The sequence below is a fragment of the Ambystoma mexicanum genome, chromosome 10, assembly GCF_040938575.1.
Source record: "Ambystoma mexicanum isolate Mex_15411 chromosome 10, UKY_AmexF1_1, whole genome shotgun sequence".
In the NCBI taxonomy this organism is placed as follows: domain Eukaryota; kingdom Metazoa; phylum Chordata; class Amphibia; order Caudata; family Ambystomatidae; genus Ambystoma; species Ambystoma mexicanum.
In genome coordinates, this window is record NC_090932.1 from 1,171,623,945 (window position 1) to 1,171,651,918 (window position 27,974).

The 27,974-nt window shown below is 48.1% G+C and overlaps 1 protein-coding gene across 3 annotated transcripts in view; it reads right to left on the minus strand.

Moving 5' to 3' along the window:
* The window catches only part of LOC138492131 (uro-adherence factor A-like), a 1,977,591-nt gene that overhangs the window by 1,766,258 nt on the left and 183,359 nt on the right, over nucleotides 1–27,974 (minus strand). For all 3 annotated transcript variants that reach the window (XM_069619116.1, XM_069619117.1, XM_069619115.1), the window contains exon 2: nucleotides 26,326–26,454. In XM_069619116.1, coding sequence (XP_069475217.1) covers nucleotides 26,326–26,454 — 129 coding nt within the window. The remainder of the gene's footprint in view (nucleotides 1–26,325; nucleotides 26,455–27,974) is intronic.

The following is a 27,974-nucleotide window of genomic DNA, read 5'->3' on the forward strand; positions in this document are numbered from 1 at the left end:
GATCCTGGGATTGCCTGGGACACTTTGGCTAAACTTCCTAAGCCTCTCTAACTCTTTTCCCTACTCTTTTGCAAGACTCTGAATCCCTACCAACTGTGTGATCTTGGGCACGTTTTCGCTCTGTCTGCTCTAAGAGTGGGCCCTGCTTAGTGACTTTTGCTCACCTGTGACTTTGTGCTTCTTTGAGCTTACAAAAAGTGTTCTTAACCTTAGAGTGGTGTGTTTATCCTAATTCTGCTCCTTCTCCCTCCCTTCTTTTTACCTACTAGAGTGTCATCTAACGTTAAGCGCTCACCTCTGTTTGAATTATGTGGTGTTAACCTAGAGTTGTCTAGATAGGAATAAGGATTGGGACTGCTTTCCATATAACTGTGTTTAGAGTGTTTTACTATATTTTGCTAGAGTGTTTTCAACTTATGTGTTCTTGAAAATAAATAACTATATACTTTTGAAACCAAGCTCTGGTCAGTGTTTGCTTGTGCTATTGTGTCTGAGTACATATTGTGTATACTTTGCATACTGCCTAACTCTTCTTGAGGGAGGTCTGACTGCTCAGCCACAGCTACCAGGTAAATCTGGGTGGTGCGGACTGCTACCAAGTGGGTTTACTGCTATACCTGTAGTCTTAAATCTTTTGCAGTGTTCCCCAAGGGAACTGCACAGGTTTCTGCCTAACACTGGTGTACAGCGGTGGGATTTGTATTGAGTATACATTTTATTGTGCTTTAGATACCTTAGTGCAACTAACCACAAAGCTTAGCACTGTAAAAGTAATCCTCTAACATGTCAGTTATAGTAAGCTATAGTCAAGAGTCCCTTGCAGCCAAAACTGCTGATTGTTTAAGAGTGCTCTGTAAACATAAGGATCTCCTGACTAAGGGCAAGAAAATGGAGCTGATTGAAAGATTGTTAGCTAACCAAAGTCTGGGTGATGGTTCAGAGGAACCTACCACTCCAGCAACTGTAGATGACAGTATTGAAGTTAACATGGAGCAAAATGTTGATGATTCTGAGGAAGAGTCAGAAGAGGAGGGTGAGGCTGTTGTGACTGTCCCCCCTAGGCCTCTGCCTGCTCTACCTGCTGTACCTACTGGACCTTTACCAGGTCCCACATTTAGTCCTCAGTACTTTGAACTGGAGAAAATGAAACTAGAATTGGAGTATAAGAAACGTAATGCTCAAACTGACAAAGAACTAAGGCTAAGGGAAATGGAGCTCAAGTATGACTTAGAAATGAAGAAATTATCTGTTGAGAATGCTTCTCTCTCTGGCTCCTCTAGAAGTTCCAGTCCTAAAAGACCCCGGATGCCTAAAGAATTGGTTGGTATGTATGAGCCTAAGTTGGATGTGTTGGATTGGTTGTCTCTGTTTGAATATAATCATGGGCTCCAGAACATCACAGGAAATGACTTACTCCCCTGGTTGTTCTCTAGGCTTCCCCCTGTTGCAACTGATGTGGTAATGGAGATGGGGGAGGAGGATAAGAAGGACTATGAATGTGTGAAGCTAGCTTTAATAGCTAGGTTTGGGAAGACCCCTTCCCAGTATCTTAAGAGGTTTAGGAGCCTCAAAAAGCATGATGGTACCCCTTGGGCTACCTGGGTGAGTGAAGGGTTGAAAAACTTAGAGGGATGGATTAAGGGTTACAAGGTGAACACTTATGAAGGTATGAAGAATTTGTTTATGTTGGAGACTATTTATGATGCCTGCTCTCCTGAGCTCAGACAACACTTGGCTGATTCCAGGGAATTAGATTCCCGGAGACTAGCTAAGGCTGCTGACTTGTGGGTTGCCAACAGGGCCACTCACAAGGATTCTGGGGTAACTCAGAAGAAGGATGGGGAGAAACAGCCTAAAAAGGACTCCAAAGAGAATTCTAATACTACAAATTCCAAAGAGGGCCCCAAACAAAACTATAAGGGTAAGCCACAAGGGAAACCAAATCAGGACAGTGTACCTTCTGGTCCCAGACCAGAAGGAGGTCAGAACAAGCCTCCATTCCAGCGAGCCTTTGGCTCATGCTTTGTTTGTAAGGCTACTGACCATGTGAAAGGAGATCCCAGATGTAAGGGTAAACCTTCAGGGGTCCAGCTTGCCTCCTTAGCCTTCGCTCCAGAAGAGGAAGTACATATGGCAAGTGGAAACTTTCTATTACTAGCTGATGAACCCACTGGAGTCTCAGCTAGTGTTTCTTTAGTCTCTCTGGGGTTGTGGGAACAACAGAATTTAGATGTCTATAACTCTATCCCAGCTAATACTAAGGAGTATTATAAGGACAGTGTCCAGGTGAATGGTCAGGAGACTCCTGCCATTAGGGACACTGGAGCCAGCATAACTGTGGTGGATGAATCATTTTTCAAGGCAGAGGATGTTGCTAAGGCACCCAAATGCCTCACCAAGTTAGCTGGTGGGCCTGTGCAGATGTGTCCCCAGTTACCAGTTCTCATCCAATGTAATGATATGGCTGTAAAAATACCTGTCAGTGTACAATGTGAAGTGCCAGGTAGGGTTCTGTTGGGTAATGACCTCAAAGCTCTTGGAGTTGTGTCACATACCCCCAGACCACCTAGCAAAAGGTTACAGGAGCTCACAAAACCTGCAAGAGAGAAAACCCTGCGAGGGTTATCTCAGGAGATGATGACAGAAATCACTCCTCTCCCACTGGAGCAACTTACTGCAGTAACTACCAGATCAGGAGCAAAGGGGCAACCCAAGACTCCTAGGAAAAAGCCAGCAGCAAGCACTCCAGTGCTTCCAACAAGGACTTCCCCTATGTTGTCCAAAGTTACACCTGTAACTCCACCTCCAGCTGAGGCTGAGAGGGAGGTACAACCCTGTGTGGTTGAGCTAGACTCAAGGAAGAGCTAGAAGGAGGCCCCAACCTTATTGGAGATTTGGACCCTGAGGACCATCCTGAGCTGCAGTCTTTACTGGCAGAAGGTGGGCCTAGCAGGGCAGCTTTTCGTAAGGGGCAAAGAGAATGTCCAACTCTGGAAGGTCTCCGCCACCAGGCAGCTTCTCAGGCTGATGGGCAAGAGCCTGGGAAGTATAGGTTACACTGGGAAGATGGCCTCTTCTACAGTGAACCGACTGAGTCTGAACCTGGAGACTACAAACGCCTTGTAGTCCCACAAGAGAACAGACAACAGTTCTTACAACTAGCCCATGAGATACCTTTGGCTGGTCACTTGAGTTTCAAGAAGACCAAGGAAAGGCTCTCTCTCTACTTTTATTGGCCAAAGATGGGGGCTGAAGTAGATAGATATTGTAAGAGCTGCCACACCTGCCAGACTTCTGGTAAGGTTGGTTCCAAGAATGTGGCACCTTTAGTTCCTCTCCCAGTTGTGGGAGTCCCATTTGAGAGGGTAGGGATTGACATTGTTGGTCCCCTTGATCCCCCAACCTCCTCAGGCAACAGGTTTATCCTTGTTGTAGTAGACCATGCTACTAGGTACCCTGAGGCAATTCCTATGAGGACTGTTACAGCTCCGGCTGTGGCTAAGGCCCTCCTTGGTATTTTTACCAGGGTTGGGTTTCCTAAGGAGGTAATCTCTGACAGGGGGTCAAACTTTATGTCCCACTACATGAAAGCCATGTGGAAAACCTGTGGAGTTACCTACAAGTTCTCAACCGCATACCACCCTCAGACAAACGGGTTGGTTGAAAGGTTTAACAGAACCATGAAGAGCATGATAGGTGCTTTAGAAGAACCCCTTAAGAAAAAGTGGGACCTTCTACTGCCATGCCTTCTCTTTGCTTATAGAGAAGTCCCTCAGGAGGGAGTAGGTTATTCTCCCTTTGAGCTTCTCTATGGCCATCCAGTCAGAGGTCCATTGGCCCTGATTAAGGAGGGATTGGAAGGTGCTCCTCCCCTCAAGCCAGTCAGAGTGACTGACTATGTGATAGGTCTCCGGAGGAGAATGTCACACATGATGGCAGAAGCAAGTGACAACTTGAAAGCTGGTCAAGCTCTGGTCAAACATTGGCACGACCAGAAGGCTAACATGGTTGAGTTTACTCAAGACCAGCTAGTTCTAGTTATGCTCCCAACAAGGCAGAGGGCCTTGCAAGACAAATGGATGGGACCCTTCAAGATTGTGGGAAAACTTGGAGAGGTCAACTATCTGGTGGATCTGGGCAGACCCAGGGAAGCTCCTAGAGTCTTCCACACCAACCGACTAAAAGCATACATCTCCAGACCTGATGTAGGAGCCTTGCTTCTAGCTTCAGCTGCAGAGGAAGAAGAGAGTGAATCTCTCCCTGATCTCCTCAGAGGTGTGCCTTTAGATGAAAAAGTTGAAGGAGTCAATCTCTCTTCAGACCTGACACCTGAGCAACAAGAGGAGTGCAAATCTATGTTAAATCAGTTTGCCTCCCTGATCTCATTGTCACCAGGTTTGACCCCTTGGGGCCAGCATGAGATACTCACTGGTGACTGTCTGCCAGTCAAAAGCAGAGGATACAGAATGTCAGAACATATCAGAACCCACATCAAAGGAGAGGTCAAGAAGATGCTTGATCTCGGGGTAATAGAACCCTCTACTAGTCCATGGTCTAGCCCAGTTGTGTTAGTACCAAAGGCAGGATCCAAAGACTTGAGATTCTGTGTGGACTATAGAGCTCTAAATGCAGTCACCAAGACTGATGCCCACCCTTTGCCCAGGACAGATGAGTTGGTGGATAAACTTGGTGCAGCCAAGTACCTCAGCACATTTGACCTGACGTCAGGCTATTGGCAAATAGCCCTGACAGACCATGCCAAGGAGAAAACTGCATTTTCAACCCCAGTTGGCTTGTACCAGTTTAAGGTCATGCCTTTTGGACTAAAAAATGCACCTGCCACATTCCAAAGGATGGTGAACCAAGTTCTAGCTGGGATGGAAGACTTCTGCATGGCATACTTGGATGACATTGCAGTCTTCAGCCACTCCTGGGAGGAGCATGTGAACCACCTATGACATGTGTTGCAGGCCCTTGAACAGGCCCATTTGACAATCAAAGCCAGTAAGTGCCAGATTGGTCAAAGTAAGGTGGTCTACCTTGGACATGAGGTAGGAGGTGGAGAAATAAGGCCTTTGCTCAGCAAGATTGAAGCTGTGCAAAATTGGACAACACCAACTACTCAAACCCAAGTGAGAGCTTTCCTAGGCCTCACTGGGTATTACAGGAATTTCATTGAGAACTATGGGACCATAGCTTCTCCACTGAATGTAATCTCCTCTCCCAAATTCCCTAAAAAGGTAAAATGGAATGAGGAGTGCAATCAGGCCTTTGAAAAACTGAAGAGAGCTCTTTGCCAAGCTCCAGTGTTAAGAGCTCCTGACTACCACCAAACTTTCATTGTACAAACTGATGCTTCCAATGTAGGTATAGGTGCAGTTCTAAGCCAACTGGATGAGAAGGGTAGGGAGCACCCCATTTGCTTCATCAGTAGGAAACTGAAGGATCCTGAGACAAGGTGGGCAACTATCGAAAGAGAATGCTTTGCTATTGTGTGGGCACTGAAGAAGTTTAGGCCATACTTGTATGGTTCTACTTTTGTTATTCAGACTGACCACCAACCCTTGAGATGGTTAATGCAAATGAAAGGGGAAAATCCAAAACTATTGAGATGGTCAATCTGCCTGCAAGGGTTTGATTTCACCATTGAGCACAGGTCAGGGTGTCGCCATCAAAATGCTGATGGACTCTCTAGGATGTATATCATCGACTAGAGGTATGAGGTTCATCCAGGAGTGGATTAAATCCTCCTGTCCCTTAGTCTGGGGGGGGGGCGAGTGTTAGGGAGAATTCTCTGTTTAGGCTGAATTTCCCTACCTAGTGAGTCCCCCAGCAGCTTTGCTGGATTGCTGGGGTTTATTTTTTTCTCCTGCCAAGAGTGAGACTCTTTTTACCCTCACTCTTGGGCATGTTGAAGTGTGTTTTCTTGGTTAAACCTTGTGTTGAATGGGCTATGGGGTCTTTTACTCCATAGGGCCTCATATATTTTTGTGATGTGGATTACACAGCACCCTCTGTGCCGTAACCCAGGGGTGTCCTAGGGACTCCCCAACATAGACTCCATACCCTGGGACTGACTACTGTCTCCCAGGGCATGTAAAGTCACCAAAGACTTTACTAGTCTTAAATCCTGAACAGAACCAGTACAAACCATCATATTGTGGACGTACTGGCTGGGGCAATTCGATTGCCCCAGGGTCTGTTAGTCGAGGGGGCACGTCTCCGTCCCCCCTGATCGAGTTTTGGCTGGTGGCAGTGGAAACTACGTTTTATATTCGACCGCGAATATTTTCCTATGGGATTTCCCATTGTTTTAGGCTAACACATTTAATTATTTATTTACGGTAGCCTTGAACATACCGCCGGTTTATATATTTATTATTATAACTCCGGTTGGGATTTTTTGCCAAAACTTGATGCTAAAATGGCGTTGGCATTCGCCTCTGTAACTCTGACCCAAAGTGGAGCCCTTTGTTCCACTTTTGGCGGGCTTCTCCGCAGAAGCCCTCCAAAGTGGTGTCACTCTGTCTGGGGTACTTAGGAGGGGTGGAGGGGGATTTAGGCACCCTGGACTGAGTTACCTAGGTAACTCAAGTCGCACTCCGTCCTGATTGGCCCAAGTGGTGAGCCGGCCGGCTCACCACTTAGCATGTTTGAGTGACAGCTAGGCTGGGTGAATGGGGGTTTGCTGCATAAAAGCAGGGCTTTGGGGACTGGAACTTCAGAAGTCGCCACAGGACCTAAGAATCCAACGAGGGACGAGCTGAGCTGATCTGCTACGACGACACCGCCGGTGGAGCCCTGCTGAACCATCTCACCACTTTTCCCGACGACCGAGGAGAACTCTTAACGGAGTGGCTCCTTCCCTTGACTGGTGGGGACAACCAGTTTTCACCTTCTTTCCGCTCTTCGAGGTATCTCGTGGCCGCCTTGCCAGTGCCAAGCACCCCGGCAACCGGAATACCCACCACTTTTACCCCAACCGCGAAAGTCGGTACAACCCTTTAACCGGAGGACTCCGCGGCTGGTTTCTTCCCGGGCAGTGCAACGACCTTCTTCTTCTGCTCTTCAGCGAGATTTTCTTCTCCCCTGACCGACGTCGAGCCTTGCTGCCACTGCCTGGAACAACTGCCCCCGCTGGAGGATCCTTTCCGTTAAGGTACCGTGTTCCGCCTGGCTTCCCTTGCCACCGACTGTACGGGGTAGTTTTAGCCCCCGGCTTTCGATCCTGGGATTGCCTGGGACACTTTGGCTTAACTTCCTAAGCCTCTCTAACTCTTTTCCGAACTCTTTTGCAAGACTCTGAATCCCTACCAACTGTGTGATCTTGGGCACGTTTTCGCTCTGTCTGCTCTAAGAGTGGGCCCTGCTTAGTGACTTTTGCTCACCTGTGACTTTGTGCTTCTTTGAGCTTACAAAAAGTGTTCTTAACCTTAGAGTGGTGTGTTTATCCTAATTCTGCTCCTTCTCCCTCCCTTCTTTTTACCTACTAGAGTGTCATATAACGTTAAGCGCTCACCTCTGTTTGAATTATGTGGTGTTCACCTAGAGTTGTCTAGATAGGAATAAGGATTGGGACTGCTTTCCATATAACTGTGTTTAGAGTGTTTTACTATATTTTGCTAGAGTGTTTTCAACTTATGTGTTCTTGAAAATAAATAACTATATACTTTTGAAACCAAGCTCTGGTCAGTGTTTGCTTGTGCTATTGTGTCTGAGTACATATTGTGTATACTTTGCATACTGCCTAACTCTTCTTGAGGGAGGTCTGACTGCTCAGCCACAGCTACCAGGTAAATCTGGGTGGTGCGGACTGCTACCAAGTGGGTTTACTGCTATACCTGTAGTCTTAAATCTTTTGCAGTGTTCCCCAAGGGAACTGCACAGGTTTCTGCCTAACAAGTGGCACAGATTGTACACGTACCTCTGAATAGGACTGCTAAATATTCAGGCAAAGAAGTCTAATTTATCAGCAGAGCTGCTATTCGCATGAAATGGCACAGTGCCAATTATTCACAGCAGGGCTGCGCCGGGAACCTACGAACCGTTAAGATCCTAACAGTGTATTCAATTCAGATATATGGTGTGCTAACCCCAAGGTAACCGGTCTCAAGCCTCCTGCATCTGAACAGCTAGCTCCAGTAGCAATCAGCCGACTGACATGCCACATCCGTGACTGCATGAATTAATTTGCACACTCCTACACTGCAGGGCCACTGATCTACTCACTGGCTTAATAGCAGTACTTACAAGGAGGGTTGAAGCAACCGGCAATCCCTCTGCCACATTCCAGACACATCGGGAATGACGCGAAGACTGTCCTGAAGAAAGTGGGTGAATCTGTTTAAACACCACTGAAACCAGTAGACCTAGAACTCCACAAGAAAAGGGTTCTTGCTTCCACACTCAGTGGGTACCTACCCGAGGCACCCCCTACCCAGTGTGCAAGCCTTTTCTGTCTTCCACCATTTCAAGATTGATACATGTGAGCAACCCGCAGGTTCACGTGTACAAGTTGGGTTATTAGATAACCCTGTTTTACTAAACTGATAATTCTGATTATCTTTTATTAACATCTACATACCTTAGATCAGTACTACAGGTCATTAAACTTGTATTTTACTTTGAGTAGACTGATCTAGTGTGTGATTATGCTACCCTTGCTTGTCATTTACTGCTAGTCACCCTACACGTTGCATGTTCCACGCAGTGTGTATGACTCTATTCTGCTCACAGGAGATCATTCTAGTTCCCTAATCACATTCACTGTCAGGTGCATACTAGAAATTGGTCAATATTCCGTTCCATATTCTATCAATTTTAGATAAGCGGCACACCAGCGCTTTCCAGCATTAGAGGGCACATAGGTAGTGGTAGATAAACCTCCTCCTATCCTACTGTCTCCTTTGTATGCACTCTGAATATTAGGGCATCTCCTGTTGCTTCTCTGCAGTGACTCCCTCTATGAGAGCCCCCACGGATTTACGCGACTAATGTTGCTATTGTCCAGTCAATCTGGGGTACTGTTCCAATTGTTTGTGTTATAATCTCGTTGCACGGACGAACCCCACAGATCTGTAGGCACCCTATTGTGTGTTTTCTGATTGCATCAAGCCCACATTTCTTAGCAGGACTGCTTTGTTTTGGGACAGTACCTGAATTTCTTAAAAGAGCTGCTGTAATGACAAAGCACGAACATGTGTTGGCATTTTCTGCAGCGAGCTAAAGTACTGAGCAAGAACAGTGTCTGAGCTCTTCCCACCGGTTTTACTCAAAATTCCAGAATCCCATTACTGTGATGTAGAAAACCATGCATGGAAAACAAAAAATGTCCCCCAAGGAGTTGATGGGTAGGGGCATTAGGAAGGGGTATTTAATTAAGTGGGTGGTTGTGGAGGGGGTGTGCTGTGAGTGTACTCCTCCTGCTTTAAAAATACAGAAAATGTGTCATTTTATATGCAGGATTTTCAACCTCACAGTAAAAAATTGGTATTTTCACATAGCTCCTTCCCACCATCCTCCTGAGCCGGTGTGATGCACACTGGCGGACAGTGTGAGAAGATGGCAATGCTGTCATATACTTCAATCCCACCTACTCTGCTTTGCGCTTTTCAAAACATCTGCTTCTGCCATGTCACATTACTGAGTCCCACTACCAAAAATCGAGTACATTTCAAAGCCTTATTATGAATCTACTGACTCGTGTAGGATAATCCAAACAGGCTGTGACATTTTGACAAGGCAGTTATGTAAGGCAAGCCACACATGCAACTGCCAGTGCCCTAACCCTATGTGCCTTACCAAGTCAGTAGCCTGTTGGGAAAGGTAGCTCAGTTGGACAATAACCCTGCTGCAGAGATCATTGTGTAACCTGTTAGTTCAAATACTGTTGATAGGTGAGCTAATGCGTCTGCATCAGAGGTATGTGTTTAAGATGCAGGTAACATTTAATTGTAACAGAGCGGACTTAGCTTTTGACTTATCAAAAGGACTACTAAATGTTCAGTGGTTCAGAACACACACCTCTCATCAGGATCATACAATTACTGCGCCTTTTTGACAGCGACCACTGAAAATGTTTACTTTTTTATTTCGACCCTATATATATATGTGGGGGATGGGTACAGTATATAATGAATGTAGGGGGTACCAGCGGGTTGCGGGGGGTCTCCCCCTGCATATATAGGGGGTGAAATGGGTGTTGATTTTTAAAAATCATGTCTGCATTTTTGGCGGTTGCAGTAAAAACGGCACAGTGATCACATATCCCCTCTCATCAGGGCTGCTATACTTGTAATGGTTCAGAACAGACACATTCAATCAGGGCTGCTATACCTGTAATGGCTCAGGAGAAGCACATCCCATGAGGGCTGCTAAACATGTAATGGCTCAGACCACACACACATCTCATCAGGGATGCTATACCTGTAATTGCTCAGACGAAGCACATCCCATGAGGGCTGCTAAACTTGTAATGGCTCAGACCACACACCCACATCTCATCAGGGATGCCTATACCTGTAGTGGCTCAGAACAAGCACATCCCATGAGGGCTGTTATACTTGTAATGGCCCAGAACACACATCTCATCTGGGCTCTTATACTTGTAATGGCATACCGTGCTGGTAAATCATCTGCATTCAAACAAGTACTGAATCTGGCGAGACACACCTCTAACTCTATAATTCACAGCCTAATGGCCAAAAGAAGGTTTACACACATCTAAAAAAGGAGCACCCATGGTAAAGTTGCACTGGATTTGTAAATGGAAAAGGCATTTTCAGCTTTTTAAACATTTTTATTAGTGCTATGACAAAAGATAAAAAGGAGACAAAAGAGAAACTCTGACCCTAAGCAATACAGGAGAACAAAGTGAGGGGTTGTGGGAGAGGCCACGAGAACAAAGAATTACCAGGTTACTCACCGTAGTGACCACCTTACTCCTAGTCCATAGTCCCCTTTCCTCCATACTTATGGGACATCTCTCCGTCCTGTGGGACGGGACCGCAGCACTTTGTAAAAAGCATCCAAATTTTTTTCAGAAATGTGTCCCTCCTCTCTTTCCTGCGCAGGGCCCGGCACGCGGCCTTAACCCCGCCCACCTTGGCTCCGCCCCGCGCATCGCCCATCAGTCCTTTTCTATCGCCGGGTCAAAGACCCATAAGCAATAACAGAGGAACCTTATTAGAGGGGACGGCGGACGGGCGTATGGAGGAAAGGGGACTATGGATTAGGAGTAAGGTGGTCACTACGGTGAGTAACCTGGTAATACTCCTACGTCCCGTCCCCTTTCCTCCATACTTATGGGAGATTCCCAAGCACTCCTTACAGGAACTATGGGTGGATGGAAATACCCCTTACTGAAACAGGTTCTTCAGCACAGCCTGGCCGAACTGAGCGTCAGCTCTAGAGCTCATATCGAGGCAGTAATGCTTACAGAAAGCAGATGGGGAGGCCCAAGTAGCCACTTTAGCGATGGACTCCCAAGGAACATACATCTGAAAAGCAACCGCGGCTGCCTTGACTCGCACCTGGTGTGCATGGATACCTTTAGGTGGTTTCAGCTTTTGGACGGTGAAAGATTCCGTGATACAGGCGGCAATCCATCTGGAAATGGATGCCTTAGACGCCGACCTGCCCTGAGGCTTACCGAAAGTCACAGTTGGGAAGAGCTCCGAAGTCCTGTCCAGGTAGAACTTAAGAGCTCTTCGGACATCCAGGCAGTGTAGAACCCTTTCCGCCTCCGAGGCAGGGTTCGGAAAAAAGACCGGAAGGGAAATCGACTGATTCAGATGGAATTCGGTCACCACCTTTGGTAGGAAAGCTCGGTTCGTCCGATGGACTACCGTGTCCTTGTGAAAGACCAAGAAAGGATGCTCCACCGACAATGCCTGGAGCTCACTCACTCTCCTCGCTGACGTAACGGCTACCAGAAAGGACACTTTCCAGGACACGTACTTGAGGTCAACCGTAGCCATTGGCTCAAAGGGTTTATGGCATAGTGCCGTCAGGACTACATTTAGGTCCCAAGGCGGGTGCAGACGAACCGGAGGGTAGATGCGTGTCAAGCCAGCAAAATGTCTCTTCACCACCGGGTTAGTTAAAGAATAAGAACACCGGTCTGTAGAGAGGTAAGCGGAAATCGCCGAGAGATAAGAGACAAGACAGAACATGAACCCCTGACTCTTCTAGGGAGGATACGAAGGACAGCACCGTGTCAATCGTTGCCACCCTCGGGTCCATTTCTTTCTCCAAACACCAATGACAGAACCTGAGCCAGTTACTCCTGTATTGGGATCTGGTCGATGGTTTCCTGGCTGCCTGGATATTGCGCATGTTATCCGCAGACAAACCCAAATGCTTTAGAGACGTGAACTCAGGCACCATGCCGCCAAGTTGAGCGATTGTGGGGAGGGGTGCCACATCTGCTGTTCCCCTTGGTGAAGAAGATCGGGAGTTACTGGTAACCTGATCGGCGGACACACCGACAGGTGTTGAAGTAATGAGAACCAAAACCTGGCCGGCCACCACAGAGCTATCAGTAGAAGAGAACAGTTGACAGAGCTCTTCAACTTCCAAATTGCTCGATGAGCTAGGGGAAGAGGCGGGAAGGCGTAAGCTCTCATGTTGTGCCATGGAATCTCGAGTGCGTCCCCCAGAGAGGAGGCACCCAGCCCCCCTCTGGAGGCATACTGAGGAAGCTTCTCGTTTACCGCCGTGGCGAAGAGGTCCACCTCCGGTGTGCCCCAGCGTGAGAAAATCCATGAGAGGATCTCCGCCTTCAACTCCCACTCGTACCTGACCACTGTCCGCCGGCTGAGGGCATCCGCGGTGACATTCAGCTGGCCCGGGATGTGCACTGCAAGCAGCCAGACCCCATGAAGCACGGCCCACTCCCAAATCTGGATGGACAGGTCCACGAGAGGGGGAGACTTCGTTCCCCCTTGCTTGTTTATGTAATACATTGATACCCCATTGTCCGTTCTTATGCGGACCACCTTGTTGACAATGAGAGGTCTGAACGCCTTGAGCGCCAGAAAAATCACCAGAAGCTCCAAATGATTTATGTGCAGGAGCTTGTCCTGAGGTGACCAGAGGTCCGAGACCTGAAGATCTAACGTCGCACCCCACCCCAAAAGGGAGGAGTCAGTCGTGATCGTCACCATGGGGGCTGGGTCCTGGAACCCCGCGCCCACTGACAGGTTGCTGAGAGATGACCACCAGTCCAGGTCCACTCTCATGGAATCCGGAATCATTATCCGCTTGGAATCCGGGTCCACAGCCTGATGCCAGGAACTCCAAAGAGCCATCTGGGTCCGTCTCATTTTGAGACGAGCAAGAGGAAGAGCCAGTACACACGAGGCCATGAGGCCCAGAAGCCTCTGGAACCACCAGGCCGACATGCTCTCCGACTGCGCAAACATCTGACACGTGGCCAACAGATCTGCCATTCTGTCCCCGGTCAGATACACTCGCCAGTCTATCGTGTTCCAACAAAAACCCAGGAAAGTCAGGTACTGTGAGACCGTCATGGAGGATTTCCGCCAGTTCACCGACAGCCCAAGATGGAACAGGAGCTGAAGAAGAGACTGGAGGTTGTCCGCTGCTGCCAACGGACAAGGGCTGCGTAGGAGCCAGTCGTCCAAATAGGGATACACATGGATACCCTGGAGACGAAGATAGGCCGCAATCACCGACATCATCTTCGTGAAGACACGCAGCGCCGAACTGAGGCCAAAAGGAAGCACCCGAAACTGGAAGTGCTCCTCTCCCAAAGAGAAGTGGCGGTATCTCCTGTGTGGATTCCAAATCAGGATATGCATGTACGCATCCTGAAGATCCACCACGCTGAGCCAATCGCCCATCTGCAAAGAGGAGCGAATCTGGCCGGGCGTGATCATCTTGAATTTCTCTTGGGGTAGGAAAAGATTGAACTGGGAAAGGTCTAGGATGGTGCGCAGGCCAGCCTGGTTGGGTTTGGGGGAAGGGGAACGGGTTCCACAGCTCTGAGGTGCAGAAGTTTCTGAACCTCGGCCTTGAGGGAGGGTGAGCCCGACAGCTGAAAAGGAGGGTTGAGGGGTGGGGTAGGAGGTAAAGGTAAGCGGAAGCCCGCTCGAGCGACAGACAAGACCCATCTGTCTTCTGTGATGGTCTGCCACGCCTCCCAATGAGACGCAATGAGTCCTCCCACCGGGGTCTCGTGCGAGCGTGGAAAACCCTCATTTGGCAGGTTTATCGTGGCGGCGCCACCTGAACCTTATGAGGAGGCTGAGGAGCGGGAGAAATACCGCGTACGCTGTTGTCTACGGTGGTTATTCCCCGCAGGAGTATCCACTCTGCGAGATTTGTGGTCGAGGAAGCCCCTAAAACCAGAGGAAGGTCGACCTTGCGACAACGGCCTTTGAGCCTTGAAGGCAGCTTTAACCAGAACAGACAATGATTTAGCCGTCTGAGTGCTGTCTTTGGTTTTGGTGAGCTCTACATGAGTAGAAGAGTGGAAAAGCTCTTTACCATCAAATGGAAGGTCCAGAACCTTGTCTTGCACCTCCTTCGAGAACTTAGTGGCATGCAGCCACGCTTGCTGCGAGGTATCAACCCCAAGCATCAGACCCCGAGCCGAACGTCTACGTGATGAGCCGCAGCCTCCAGGAGATCCTGGGCCAAGAACCTGGCATCGGAAAGGCCTCCTCTGAAAACCTCCAACTTCTCGTCCGGAATGTGCTCCTCAAACGCCAACAGATCTCCCCACATCCGCATCCGCATGTTAGCTCCCGCCAAAATCAATTATGCATTGGCCTGCCTGAGCTGTAAGGCCGAATTGGCAAAGATTTTCCTCCCTACGGAGTCCAGGAGCTTGTCCTCCTTTCCCAAGACCTGAGTAGCCGTCATGGAGGAGGATGCTGCAGGCCTGGATTGCAACATAGCCGCAGCCACTACTGTGGAGGAGGGAGGCGGACAAGACGACAAGGCCACTTCTTCCGAAGAATGCAGCCTGTACCTCGCGTCAATCTTTTTATTGACAAAAAGTCCCGAGTGTGGTTTTTCCCAAACTCTACGGACCTCGGCCAGAATGTCCTTCTGCAAGAACAGGCCGGTACGCTCCAAAGGAGACAAGGTGAACGCCCCAGAAAGCACGGCTCCTGCGGAGCAGGTGCCTCAGGCACCGGAACATCTAAGACTCATGTCCAGCACCCGTTCATGGAAAGCTCTGATAGAGCGGGGAAGGTCCTCGTTGTCCTGATCGCCTTGAGGGTCATCTGACAGGTCAGGATCCTGCTGAGCCGTGTCAGGCACTGCCTTTTCCACTGGGGACAATGGTGGCACAGGCGGAAGCGCAGGGGGAGGCACCACGTGCAAGGGAGGCGCCGGCGGGACCACCGTCGGAGCGGGTGGAGCCGGAGGCGCGGCTGGACATATCTCCTTGAAAAGCCCTTTGAAATATTCCCTCATGGGGTCGGTGCGCATAAGCGCTTGAAATTTACTGAAAAAGGCGTCCTGAGGAGGCCTCTCATGAGGTGGACAAATCCAGGGACGTAACGGAGAAGGGTGCCACACCGGCCCCTCCACCGACGAATCCACATAAATCAAGGGAGCTGCCCCCGCGGGCAACAAAACATTGTGCGGAAGAGGCATCCGGGCGTTCCAATCATAAACCGGCCGGTAAGGATGCGTACAAGGGACCTGTAACGCTCACCTGATTCTCACAGAGGCGCCGGTCTTGACTGGGCGACTACCGTATCTTCAAAGGTGATGTGTAGCACCCGGTTGGCTCTTTGGGCTGGACCTCTGTGCACTGTATGCCTGACGTGTAGAGTAAGATGTCTGCAGATAGAAAATATGGGGTTAATGAACTGGGGTTATTGGGGTGTCCCTATCTCTTTCCTCTTCTCCTCTCCTGTAGACCCCAAAGGTTAACGCTCTCACCTTAGGTAAGTGAATGCCGAACTTTCCATCTGCCTCGGGGCAGGGTGCTGTAGCCAGTTTCTTCACTGGATAGGTAGCGCAGGCCTCTTGACTTCAGAGGACTGCTGTCCGTCGTTTACTGCACGAATGGTAAGTTTCGAGTCATTCAAATGTCTTTTTAAAGTCTTTAGTAATGATGTCTCTTGTTTTGCAGGGTTCCGGCGATGGCGGATGACGGGCTGAAGTGAGTTGAAGATGGAGCCCGTGTGATGAATAGAAGCGCCTGGAAGCACGTGAGTAAGCGCTTGTTGCCTGCTTCACGATGCGCTCTAACAGTCTTTTTATTTTGCAGGTACGAGTTCGGAGCGGCTGCAGGGTGCCGGAATACCCACTGGATTAGATGTGGAAAGGAGTAATGGCACGTGAGTATTAAAGTTCCCCAATGTCTTTAAACGCACCTTGTTTTGTCTTTCAGATGCGGATGCAGCGCCGAAGGCCTCCGGAGCGTGCGAAGAGTTGGTAAGCTTTTGTCTTTCAGATGCCGGAATGCAGTATGAAGACCTCCGGAGCGCACGAAGAGTAGGTAAGCCTTTGCCTTTCCGATGCCGGAATGCTAACCTGTTCTTTCTTGTCTTTATAGGTGTTGCTGAAGACTGGATTCAGGATGGTAAGCCTTTGCCTTTCAGATGCCGGAATGCTAACCTGTTCTTTCTTGTCTTTATAGGTGTTGCTGAAGACTGGATTCAGGATGGTAAGCCTTTTTCCTTAGGCCCAGGACTGGATGCAGAAGACACGATGAGCGTCCTGCTGCAGAGGGTGCAGAATAACGCAAAGCAAGATTCATCCACCGGGTGTGGTTTAAATAGCCTCCTGTAGTGCTTAGGTGTCTCCTTCCACAGCCACGCCTAAGTAAGAAAAGAGTTCCTGCCTTCCAGAAGAGTTCCAGTGTTCTAAATCTAGGGAGTGGCTCCAGCCCCACCCAACAGCAAAAGTAGTTCCAAACAGAAGAGGATCAGAGGCTCAACTGGCAGGCAAGTAAGCAGCAGGTAAGTCCACCCAAGCATTATGAGCCCGGCGCTTCCAGCGCTGGGACTGGGCATATTTATGAGCCTGGTGCCACTGGCGCCAGGACTGGGTCCAAAAGGTCCCAATTGGGACTGGTTGGCACTCGGAACCTGGGTTATGGATCTGCTTCCTAGGGAGTTGGGAAAACCCTGACCTTTTGGAAGCAGAGATCATGACAGTACCCCCCCTCAAGGCCCCTCCCAAACTGGGCTTCTCCGGGGGTTTTGGCTTGTCAGGAAATGTTCGGTGAAATCTTTTGATTAGGCGAGGAGCGTGGACATATTCAGCAGGTTCCCAGGATCTCTCTTGGGGGCCGTAGCCTTTCCAGTCAATTAGGTAGAATAGTTTAGATTTGGAGATCTTGGAGTCCAGAATGCTTTTGACTTCAAACTCGAGTTCTCCATCCACTAGGATAGGTTTTGGAGATTTGGTTAGTCGGGTTTGAGGTTGCACAGGTTTTAATAGAGAGACGTGGAAGACCGGATGTATCTTCATGTGCGGGGGCAAGTCCAACTTGACCGCTACTGGGTTTACTATGGTAGTGATGGAATAGGGACCAAGGTATCTTGGGTTGAATGTGCGTGGCCCTTTTAGAGATAGATATTTGGTGGATAACCAGACTTGATCCCCTACTTGATAGTGAGGGGCTTCCTTCCGATGTTGATCTGCTCCTTTCTTGTATTGTTCTTTAGCCCTTTGAAGGTGAGAAACAGCTTCCTTAAAGGCTTGGGTGATTGTAGAATGCAGGTAGTCTACTGCTGGTGTTTCAAGATCTTGGAGGGGATCCAACTCCGAGGTTCGAGGGTGACTGCCGTACAAAAGAAAAAACGGGGTTTTCCCAGTTCCCGAGTGGACAGAGTTATTGTAGGCATACTCGGCTATCCAAAGGATATCTTTCTAAGTTTTTTCAGTTTGTTGCAGCATGCAGCGTAAATACTGTTCCAGAGTTTGATTGGTCCTCTCGGTTTGTCCGTCGGTCTGAGGGTGGTGACTGGTCGATAGTCTCACATCAATTTGAGCCGACCGACAGCAACTTCGCCAAAAATGAGAAATAAATTGACTACCTCGATCCGAAATTAGAACCGAAGGAAAACCGTGCAGTCGGACGATGTTTTCGAGAAATTCTCGGGCCAGAGTTGCTGCTGTTGGCAAGCCTTTGAGCGGAATGAAATGCGCCATCTTGGAGAATAAGTCCACGATTACTAGAATCGTATTGTATCCGGAGCATGGAGGTAGATCGGTGATGAAGTCCATAGAAAGCGTATGCCAAGGGCGAGGTGGGATGTCAATAGGGCGTAAGAGGCCTGCTGGTCTTTCCTTTTGACTCTTGTTTTGGGCGCATACTCCACAGGACATTATAAAGTCTCTGATATCTTTTTTCCAAGACGGCCACCAGAAGTAGCGCTTGATCTTTTCTGAGGTCTTGGCTATACCGGGATGACCTTCCATTAAAGAGTCGTGATAACAAGAGATTACTTTTTCTGTAAATCTGTGCTGGGTAGGTATAATCGTTCTTGGAAATACAATAAGTTGTCCTTTACTGCAAAGTCCTTTCCCTGCAGATGCCAATTCTGTATATCTGCTGGAGTTACACGTTGCCTGGCTTTATCCTTAACTTCCTCTATGGATTCTGTGGCGATTACACCCAGAATTCTTTGTTCGGGAATGATTGGTACAGGTTTAGGGTTGATCAAGTGTTCTTCCACTCCCATCCGAGAAAGGGCATCGGCTTTACCGTTCTTTGTACCTGGTCGATAGGTAATTATGAAGTCAAACTCGGCAAAGAATAATGCCCAACGGAGTTGTCTAGAGGATTGGGCTTTTGCGGTTTTCAAATATTGCAGGTTTCGGTGATCCGTAATCACAGTAACGGTGTGTCGGGCCCCCAGCAGATAATGCCGCCAAGCCTTAAAGGCAGACTTGATAGCCAGAAGTTCCTTGTCAGTAATCGTGTAATTGACTTCAGGAGGCGAGAATTTGCGGGACCAAAATGCCACGGGATGCAACTGATTGGTCACCGGGTCCTTTTGTGATAGAACTGCCCCCATGGCAAGGCTTGAAGCATCAGTTTCCACGATGTAGGGGAGTTCGGGGCGAGGGTGTTTTAAGATTGGTGCAGAGATAAATTTAGTCTTCAAATCCTGGAAAGCTTGTTCCGCCTCGGTAGACCATTCAAAACGTTTGTTTTTCTTTAACAAGGCAGTGATGGGCTGGACTATTCGAGAGAACTCGGGGATAAACCTGCGGTAAAAGTTAGCAAAGCCTAACATGCTTTGCACACCTTTTACGGAGGATGGTGATGGCCATTTGAGAACTGCATCGACCTTCTTTGAATCCATACGCACCCCGCCAGGTGATAATATGAATCCCAAGAATTCAACTTCAGTCACGTTGAAAACACATTTTTCCAACTTAGCGAAAAGTTTGTGTTGACGCAATCTTTCGAGGACCATTTTCACGTGTTTCCGATGTTCAGATTCCGATGAAGAATAAACGAGGATGTCGTCAATGTAAACAACAACACATACATCTATGAGCTCTCTGAGGACATCGTTCATAAAATATTGAAAGGCGGCCGGGGCATTGCAAAGTCCGAAGGGCATGACCTGATATTCAAATAGCCCATACTTGGTGCGGAAGGCCGTCTTCCATTCATCGCCCTCTTTTACTCGTACCAAGTGGTAAGCTCCTCTAAGATCCAGCTTTGTATATATGCATGCTTTTCTGACTTGGTCCAGGAGTTCAGGGATCAAAGGTAACGGATATCTATTCTTAACGGTGATCTGGTTCAGGGAGCGATAATCGATACAAGTTCTAAGGTCTCCTTCCTTTTTTGGAACGAAGAACAAAGCTGAAGAAGCAGGGGACTTGGAAGGACGAATAAACCCATTTGCCAGGTATTGACGAAGGTGAAGGTTCTCAGGCTCGGTGAGGGCATAAATTCTACTACAAGGAGGAGTAGATCCAGGTATCAGGTCTATCTGGCAGTCATAAGACCTATGAGGAGGTAGAGAGTTAGCCTGATCCTTCCGGAAAACATCTTGGTATTCTAGGTATTCGGGAGGTAACTGGGGAGTCTCTGAAGAAATTGCGGCCAGTGCAACACCAGGTGGAGGGTGACAAGTAGAGACACATTCTGGAAACTGGACCGTTCTTGCTCGCCAATCGATCAGAGGATTGTGTTTCTCTAACCAAGGTATTCCTAGAATAATCTGAAACTGAGGGGCCTTGATCACATCGAACACGATCTTCTCATGGTGTCCATCTTAACTTACTAGCGTCACTTCTTGAGTGGTATGCGTTACTGGCCCGGAGGCTATCTCCGTACCATCCACCGTAGTAATGACGTCCTTTACAGCCTTGGGACAAAGAGTTAGATTCATCCTCAAAACCATTTCATGATCCACATAATTGCCGATGGCACCACTGTCGACGTAAGCTTCAATTGCATGTAATCGATCCGGATTATCAGGGCTAATGAGGACCATAGGTATCACGAAATGCGAGGTCACGGAACTGGTTTTTACGCTCGGCAAGAGGACCTCTATTCTTGTCGGGCGAGGTCGTTTCCCTGCTCAGAGTTTGTAACTTTGGTAACTGCAGCTCCTACTGCCTTCTTGGCAGGTTTCACCGGACAGTCTCGAAGAAAGTGCCCTGAGTTTTCGCAATATAGGCATAATTGCAACTGTTTCCTCCTTTCCCGCTCCCGTTGTGTTAGAGGACCTTTCAGACCCCCTATTTGCATGGATTCCCCGGAGTCTACTCCTTTGGAAGGAGTTGGCGGTTTGGAAAATACTCGAGCATCAAACTTGGAACGATCGGCCTTCCTGTTCTGCAGCCTGTGATCTATTTGAACGACCAAGTCTATGTAATCCGAACAGTCTTGTGGGGGATTCACTACTTGGGCTAAAACGTCTTTGAGCTCTCCACGTAGACCTCTATAAAACAGCGTAATCCTTTTGTCCTCAGGCCATTGAGTTTCCACTATTAGTCTATTGAAAGATGCAATATAAGCCAAAAGGTCTTGATTACCCTGTCGCAACGAAAGAAGCTCATTGTCCAAGGCCTGTCCCTGTGAATGTCTTGCGAACAGTTTTTCCATACTAAGCTGAAAGGCCTGAAAATCATGGAGAACCGGATCATCTTGATGAACTAGAGGGATCGACCAGTCTGCCGCATTGCCACTAAGGTACGAAAGTACAAAAGCTACTTTAGCTTGATCAGTTGGAAAGGCTGCTGGCCGGCATAAGAAGTGCAACCGGCACTGATTGATAAATACTGCAAACCTCTTTGGGTCACCAGAAAATCGCTCGGGCGGAGCCAGAGGTACATTCCCAGGTAGGTTGATCTGCACTGGATTCATAGAGGATGTTGAAGGAAGATTTGCCCCTGATGCGGGTAACGGGGTCTGTCCGGCTTGTGACTGTAGCACTTGTCTAGCAAGATTGTCTGTTCTCTCCTTGGAAATAATTAGTTCCCTTCTTAGAGCATTCGTTTCCTGACGAGTTGCATGCACTTCTGCCCTTAGTTCCCCAAGTAACCGGGCTAGGGGGTCAGTATCCGAGGTTTCCATAGCGCCTGGCCGAGAGTTTTGCGGTAGGCTTTGCGTTCTGTAACGCTCACCTGATTCTCGCAGAGGCGCCGGTCTTGACTGGGCGACTACCGTATCTTCAAAGGTGATGTGTAGCACCCGGTTGGCTCTTTGGGCTGGACCTCTGTGAACTGTATGCCTGACGTGTAGAGTAAGATGTCTGCAGATAGAAAATATGGGGTTAATGAACTGGGGTTATTGGGGTGTCCCTATCTCTTTCCTCTTCTCCTCTCCTGTAGACCCAAAGGTTAACGCTCTCACCTTAGGTAAGTGAATGCCGAACTTTCCATCTGCCTCGGGGCAGGGTGCTGTAGCCAGTTTCTTCACTGGATAGGTAGCGCAGGCCTCTTGACTTCAGAGGACTGCTGTCCGTCGTTTACTGCACGAACGGTAAGTTTCGAGTCATTCAAATGTCTTTTTAAAGTCTTTAGTAATGATGTCTCTTGTTTTGCAGGGTTCCGGCGATGGCGGATGACGGGCTGAAGTGAGTTGAAGATGGAGCCCGTGTGATGAATAGAAGCGCCTGGAAGCACGTGAGTAAGCGCTTGTTGCCTGCTTCACGATGCGCTCTAACAGTCTTTTTATTTTGCAGGTACGAGTTCGGAGCGGCTGCAGGGTGCCGGAATACCCACTGGATTAGATGTGGAAAGGAGTAATGGCACGTGAGTATTAAAGTTCCCCAATGTCTTTAAACGCACCTTGTTTTGTCTTTCAGATGCGGATGCAGCGCCGAAGGCCTCCGGAGCGTGCGAAGAGTTGGTAAGCTTTTGTCTTTCAGATGCCAGAATGCAGTATGAAGACCTCCGGAGCGCACGAAGAGTAGGTAAGCCTTTGCCTTTCCGATGCCGGAATGCTAACCTGTTCTTTCTTGTCTTTATAGGTGTTGCTGAAGACTGGATTCAGGATGGTAAGCCTTTGCCTTTCAGATGCCGGAATGCTAACCTGTTCTTTCTTGTCTTTATAGGTGTTGCTGAAGACTGGATTCAGGATGGTAAGCCTTTTTCCTTAGGCCCAGGACTGGATGCAGAAGACACGATGAGCGTCCTGCTGCAGAGGGTGCAGAATAACGCAAAGCAAGATTCATCCACCGGGTGTGGTTTAAATAGCCTCCTGTAGTGCTTAGGTGTCTCCTTCCACAGCCACGCCTAAGTAAGAAAAGAGTTCCTGCCTTCCAGAAGAGTTCCAGTGTTCTAAATCTAGGGAGTGGCTCCAGCCCCACCCAACAGGAAAAGTAGTTCCAAACAGAAGAGGATCAGAGGCTCAACTGGCAGGCAACTAAGCAGCATGGTCTGCTGCAGGTAAGTCCACCCAAGCATTATGAGCCCGGCGCTTCCAGCGCTGGGACTGGGCATATTTATGAGCCTGGTGCCACTGGCGCCAGGACTGGGTCCAAAAGGTCCCAATTGGGACTGGTTGGCACTCGGAACCTGGGTTATGGATCTGCTTCCTAGGGAGTTGGGAAAACCCTGACCTTTTGGAAGCAGAGATCATGACAGGACCTTAGGATCACCCGAAGGACCGAACCCTAAACCAGGGGCCGATGGCGTAGTTTTAGGGGTAGTACCTAAAATGGCTGCCATGGTCGTGGCAGGAACGGCCGCCATTTTGTCCTCATCTGAGGGGAACTGCGGCACGTGAAGAAGTGAGGCAGGGGTCCCCGTCGATGGGTCAGGGGTCTTAATTTTAGGCTTAACGTAAGGAACCTCGGCAGAGCCGGTACTATGAGACCTGGAATGTCTCTGCGACATACCAACCGCCAACTGAGCCTTCGAAGGAAGGGCCTCGGCACTGCCGGTAAAAGAAGAAACTTTCTTCTTTGCCCCCTCAACAGATCTGGTGTCACCACAAGAGCGGGAACGGTGCGCTGTCACCGACATGGCCTTGCCCGGCCCCTCAGAACTGTTGGTATCCTTAGCCTCTGTACGAGGGACCTCGGACCTAGGCCCGGTAGAAGCCTTATCGGCATGGGCCTCGAACATCCGTTCGGTAACCTCAAGCCCAGCCAAGACCTCGGGGCGCACCACGGTTTTGTTTTTGAGGGAAGCCGAAAGAGCGGCCTCAGAGCAAGCTCCGGTACCCCACGACTCAGTAGAACTGGGTCTACAAACAGTCCCCACAGGAGGGGCCTCGGAGCGTACTCCGGTGGACACAGGCCCCTTACGGAGACCCTCGGAGAAAACTCAGGTAGAATTATTAGGCCCGACAGGCACCTCAGGGCGAACCCCGGTAACAGAGCGATCAACGCCCCTCCCGGCTCGAGAGGAATCCGGAAAGGTATCCCCCGGCCGGGGTGCTCTGAAAAGTAAAGAACTTACTGGGCGTTTTTTCTTCTCGGCGATGAACGGCTGAAAATGCGAAGGAGGAGTCCGTCCGAACACCTCCTCCCACCGCTCCAACCGACGTTGAAGTGCCCGGACCGAAAGGGAGTCACAGTAAAAACAGGAGTCCCAACGGTGTTCCGGACCCAAACACTCTAAACAAAGAGGATGGGGATCTGCCCTCGCGAAGCGACGGTGACACGATGAACAGTCTGGAAAATCTAGTTTAAAAGACATAGACAGACTAGTAAACGAACGCTAGAGAGAGCCAGAGAGGGAAAAAGGGAAGAAAGTCTTCCGAGGATGCAAGTGCGTCCGGCCCCGATCGTGCAGAGAAAAGGACAGATGGGCGATGGTGGGGCGGAGCCAAGGTGGGCGGGGTTACGGGTACGTGCCGGGGCCTGCGTAGGAAAATGTGATGCTTTTTACAAAGTGCTCCGGTCCCATCCCACAGGACGGAGAGAAGTCCCATAAGTATGGAGGAAAGGGGACGGGACGTAGGAGTATGTACTAGACAATCCAAACAGGAAGTGAGAGACCAATGAGCTACATAAGAGGGAAACAAAGAAAGTGAGAAGGGAAACAGAGGTAAATAATAGGACACACACACAATAGGAGTGAGGGCTAGAAGCAGATCGAAAGAGACACAGAGACAGTAAAATAAGAAAACAAAAATCAACAGCAGGCAGGGAGATCTGGAAATAGAAAATCCATATTAGAGAAAGGCTGGCCAATAACATAAGAGGCAGTGCAAAAAAAATAATCAAAAGGCATAGCAACCACAACAGAGAAAATGAAAAAATAACAGATATAGCCAGAGTAATGACATGAGAGAGGAAAAGAAGAGATATCAACCGATACAGAACAATGTAGGAGGGAAACAGCAATAATATAATGCAGCAATTGGGAGAGGAAGAGTGACAGAGCAACAGACCTCAAAAACGTGGCATAGCAAGAGTGAGAGGCAGAACATCAAAGTGAGAGACCGGGCAAACAGAGTAGCAAAGGGAAGGAGAGATGGAGCAAAAACATGGAGTGGCTGTCAAGCAGGTATTGTCAAGCAGCAACAGTAGGCCCGAGAGGCAGAGAAGTGATGCTGGCAGAGTGAGGAACTTGATTTATGATGTAACTAGCTGGCATCTGTAGTAGTTCTTAACAGAGTTTTGGTGTCCAAGTACAATGAAGATGAAGCTGGGTAGTACGCATGGACAAGTTCTTTGTCACTAATGTTTTCTAACAGTTTTAATTTTACGCACAAATTAGTTTTCAGACACTTTTTTACTCTCTTGCGAAGGAAGAAACTCATTTTTACTCTCTTGAAACTGGATTTACTCTCCAATTCTAAAACCTGGGAGTAAAATATTTTCACGCCAAAATCCTACCTGCAGCACTGACTAGAATGGTTCGGAGAAGACAGTGTATAAGCCACTCCAAGGCCAAAGACTTATGAAAACTCACAGCAGGAAATGGCCTCTAAGCTTCTCAAAGAGACTACTAGGTATATACGATTCTAGCTGAAAGGGAGGGAGAATTTTGTAAGGAGACAGACAAGGTGTCAAAGTCCATTTTTGATATGTTCGTATGTGTGTTGCTAAAACCAGCTGCTGGGTGTCCTGCATCACCCTGTTGGCAGGAGCTACCGCATGGGAACCAGGAGCTACCGGAGATGCTTCTTTATCATTTCCCCGTTTTGTGTGAACCGTTGTGTTTAAATGTGCATTAGATGTGTTCTCATTTTTCTCAATTAACATTCTGAAATACTCAGTTAATGTCACATTTACATGTTTGGAAGGCACCAGTTGGCCTTAGGAGCCAATGGTACCTTCTAGAAGTTGTTGGTTTCAAGCTAACCAGGCTCTACTATGCTAGAAGCAGGAGTTACATAGCTCCCAGCTTCCCTCAATTTCGAACCCTGCAAATTGTGTTGCCTATTCTTGTGGAGGCGATAACACGTTTTCCTTGCTTGTACTTAGTGGATTTGATCAAGGAAACAGTATTATTAGTGGTCAACGTTGCAGTATCTCTCGTTGCTGTGGAAAAATAACAATGCAGTGAATGGGTTTGCTACTACAACCTTGTTGATTTGTGGATGTGTTTCCTCAAAGAGCAAGCGTGCAAGCGTGTCCGTGTGATGCAGAACTGTTTCCCTCTGCTATTTAACCCATTTACTTTGCATGACATTATTTTAAGCATCTCTATAGATTAGGATTCCCTAATTTGTTGCAGATTGTCAGAGCTGCTAAAAATATAACTCCCAACAGAAATATCCACCCCCGTGGGTTGGAGTTATGAAAAGCTGTGCAAGAGCTAGTACAATCCAACACATGTTGTGAATTATTGAGGGCTGAACACAGGCAGGCAGACGGACACATACACACATATCTAGTGAAAAAGACATTTGGAAGGAGCCTATGCACAAGAGAAATACCAATGATAAAAATGCTTTACCTCCTCACCAACATCTGGTGATGGCCAGTAGGCGACTAGTTCTTCAGGACGGAAAACACTGGGCGCCTTCCTTATTCGTCTTCTTTCGGACTCCCTCGTAATTTCTGTGGGTGAGATTCTGTCTTTGAACTGCAGTAGAGCAATAAAGAGCATTTAAGCATTGCAGCTTCATATGTTCCAGCTGCCCCTCATTATAAACTGCACGTAATGGCATGTCTGTCAGACCAAACTTAGTATTGCTGATCATACTGACAACACCATATGAATAGAACACAATAGCTCAAATTGAAAATGTATTTGGTCCATTGCAAGAGACAGTAACGACCCCATGAGTATGACTGAGTCCTCCTATCTCCTTTATGGAGGGGCACTGGGGACCACAAAGACATTTATCTCTATATCATTATAAGTAACACTGCTGGTTGACCTTACTCATTAGCAAAGAGCAGCCATTAAAGATGGCCTCTTATCCAAATAGACGGCTTTCAATAATATCTGTGACTATTTTACTGCTTTAACACAACCCATATATCTATAATACTAATACCATAATATGTTATTGACCTTAAAGACATGGGATGGGTCATTGCCAATCAGGATAATTTCCCATACCTAACATATGGCCCTTTGCTTTGGCTCAGGTCATAACTTGTAAATGAGCAATTATCTTTCTATAATGTCCCCTTTTGCAATCTATAAGACTTAATTATACACTGCACTCACTACCTATGAGAATATCTGAACATGGATTCCAAGATGGCTGCCTGGGGGGGAGGACGTGCTAGACACAGCTCACCCCGTCCCGCCACTAAAGGTCATAAATAGGAATAAGACTCAGATGAACAAGTTACTTACTGTGGTAAAATTCATTCGTTTGGATGTTCCTCCTACTTATTCCTCATCTTTTGATATTTCTTTTCCAGCTTCAGAAAATGTTTTCGTCAAAGAGGGCGAGTGCGTTAGTCTCGTCGACTCGATGTTCCTCGAGGGCCTCCGTCCGACGGTCAATGTCATCACCAGTATATGTAGCACGTGCAGCACCCAATGGCTTCTGTTCAGTTTTTCCCTTTTTCTTAGAGGAATTACTAGCAACCCCCTGAGACCATATTAGACTGTGCAAAAACACGAAATTCTACAGTGGGGTAGGCTGGGAGGGGCGATGAGGAATACGTGGGAGGTACATCTAATCGAAAGAGCTTTACGACGGGTAAGTAACTTGTTCTTTGAATGTATTGTGTCCTCCCACGTATTCCTCATCTTTGATAGACTGCCAAAGCGGTATCGATCTTGGTGGCGGGAGTACGAATTTAGATCTGTCCTTAAAGGGTATTATGGACCGAATGAAGGACAGCCTTCCAAATCCTCCTTCCAGAATGGAAGTTGTGTCCAGAAAGCAATATTTTACATAAGTATCGATGATGGTCCAGGTGGCTGCCGCACAGATGTCCTTAATTGGCACCCCTCTCTGAAGAGCAGAAGATGTTGCCATATCCCTCGTAGAATGGGCCCTCATGACCCGCCTGAAGATATTTACCATTCAATCTATAACATTCCCCAATAGCCAGAATAATCCATCTGGATAGGGTCTGTTTTGTTACAGCCAAACCTAATTTATGACCTGTATAACCAATAAATAATTGGCCATCTTG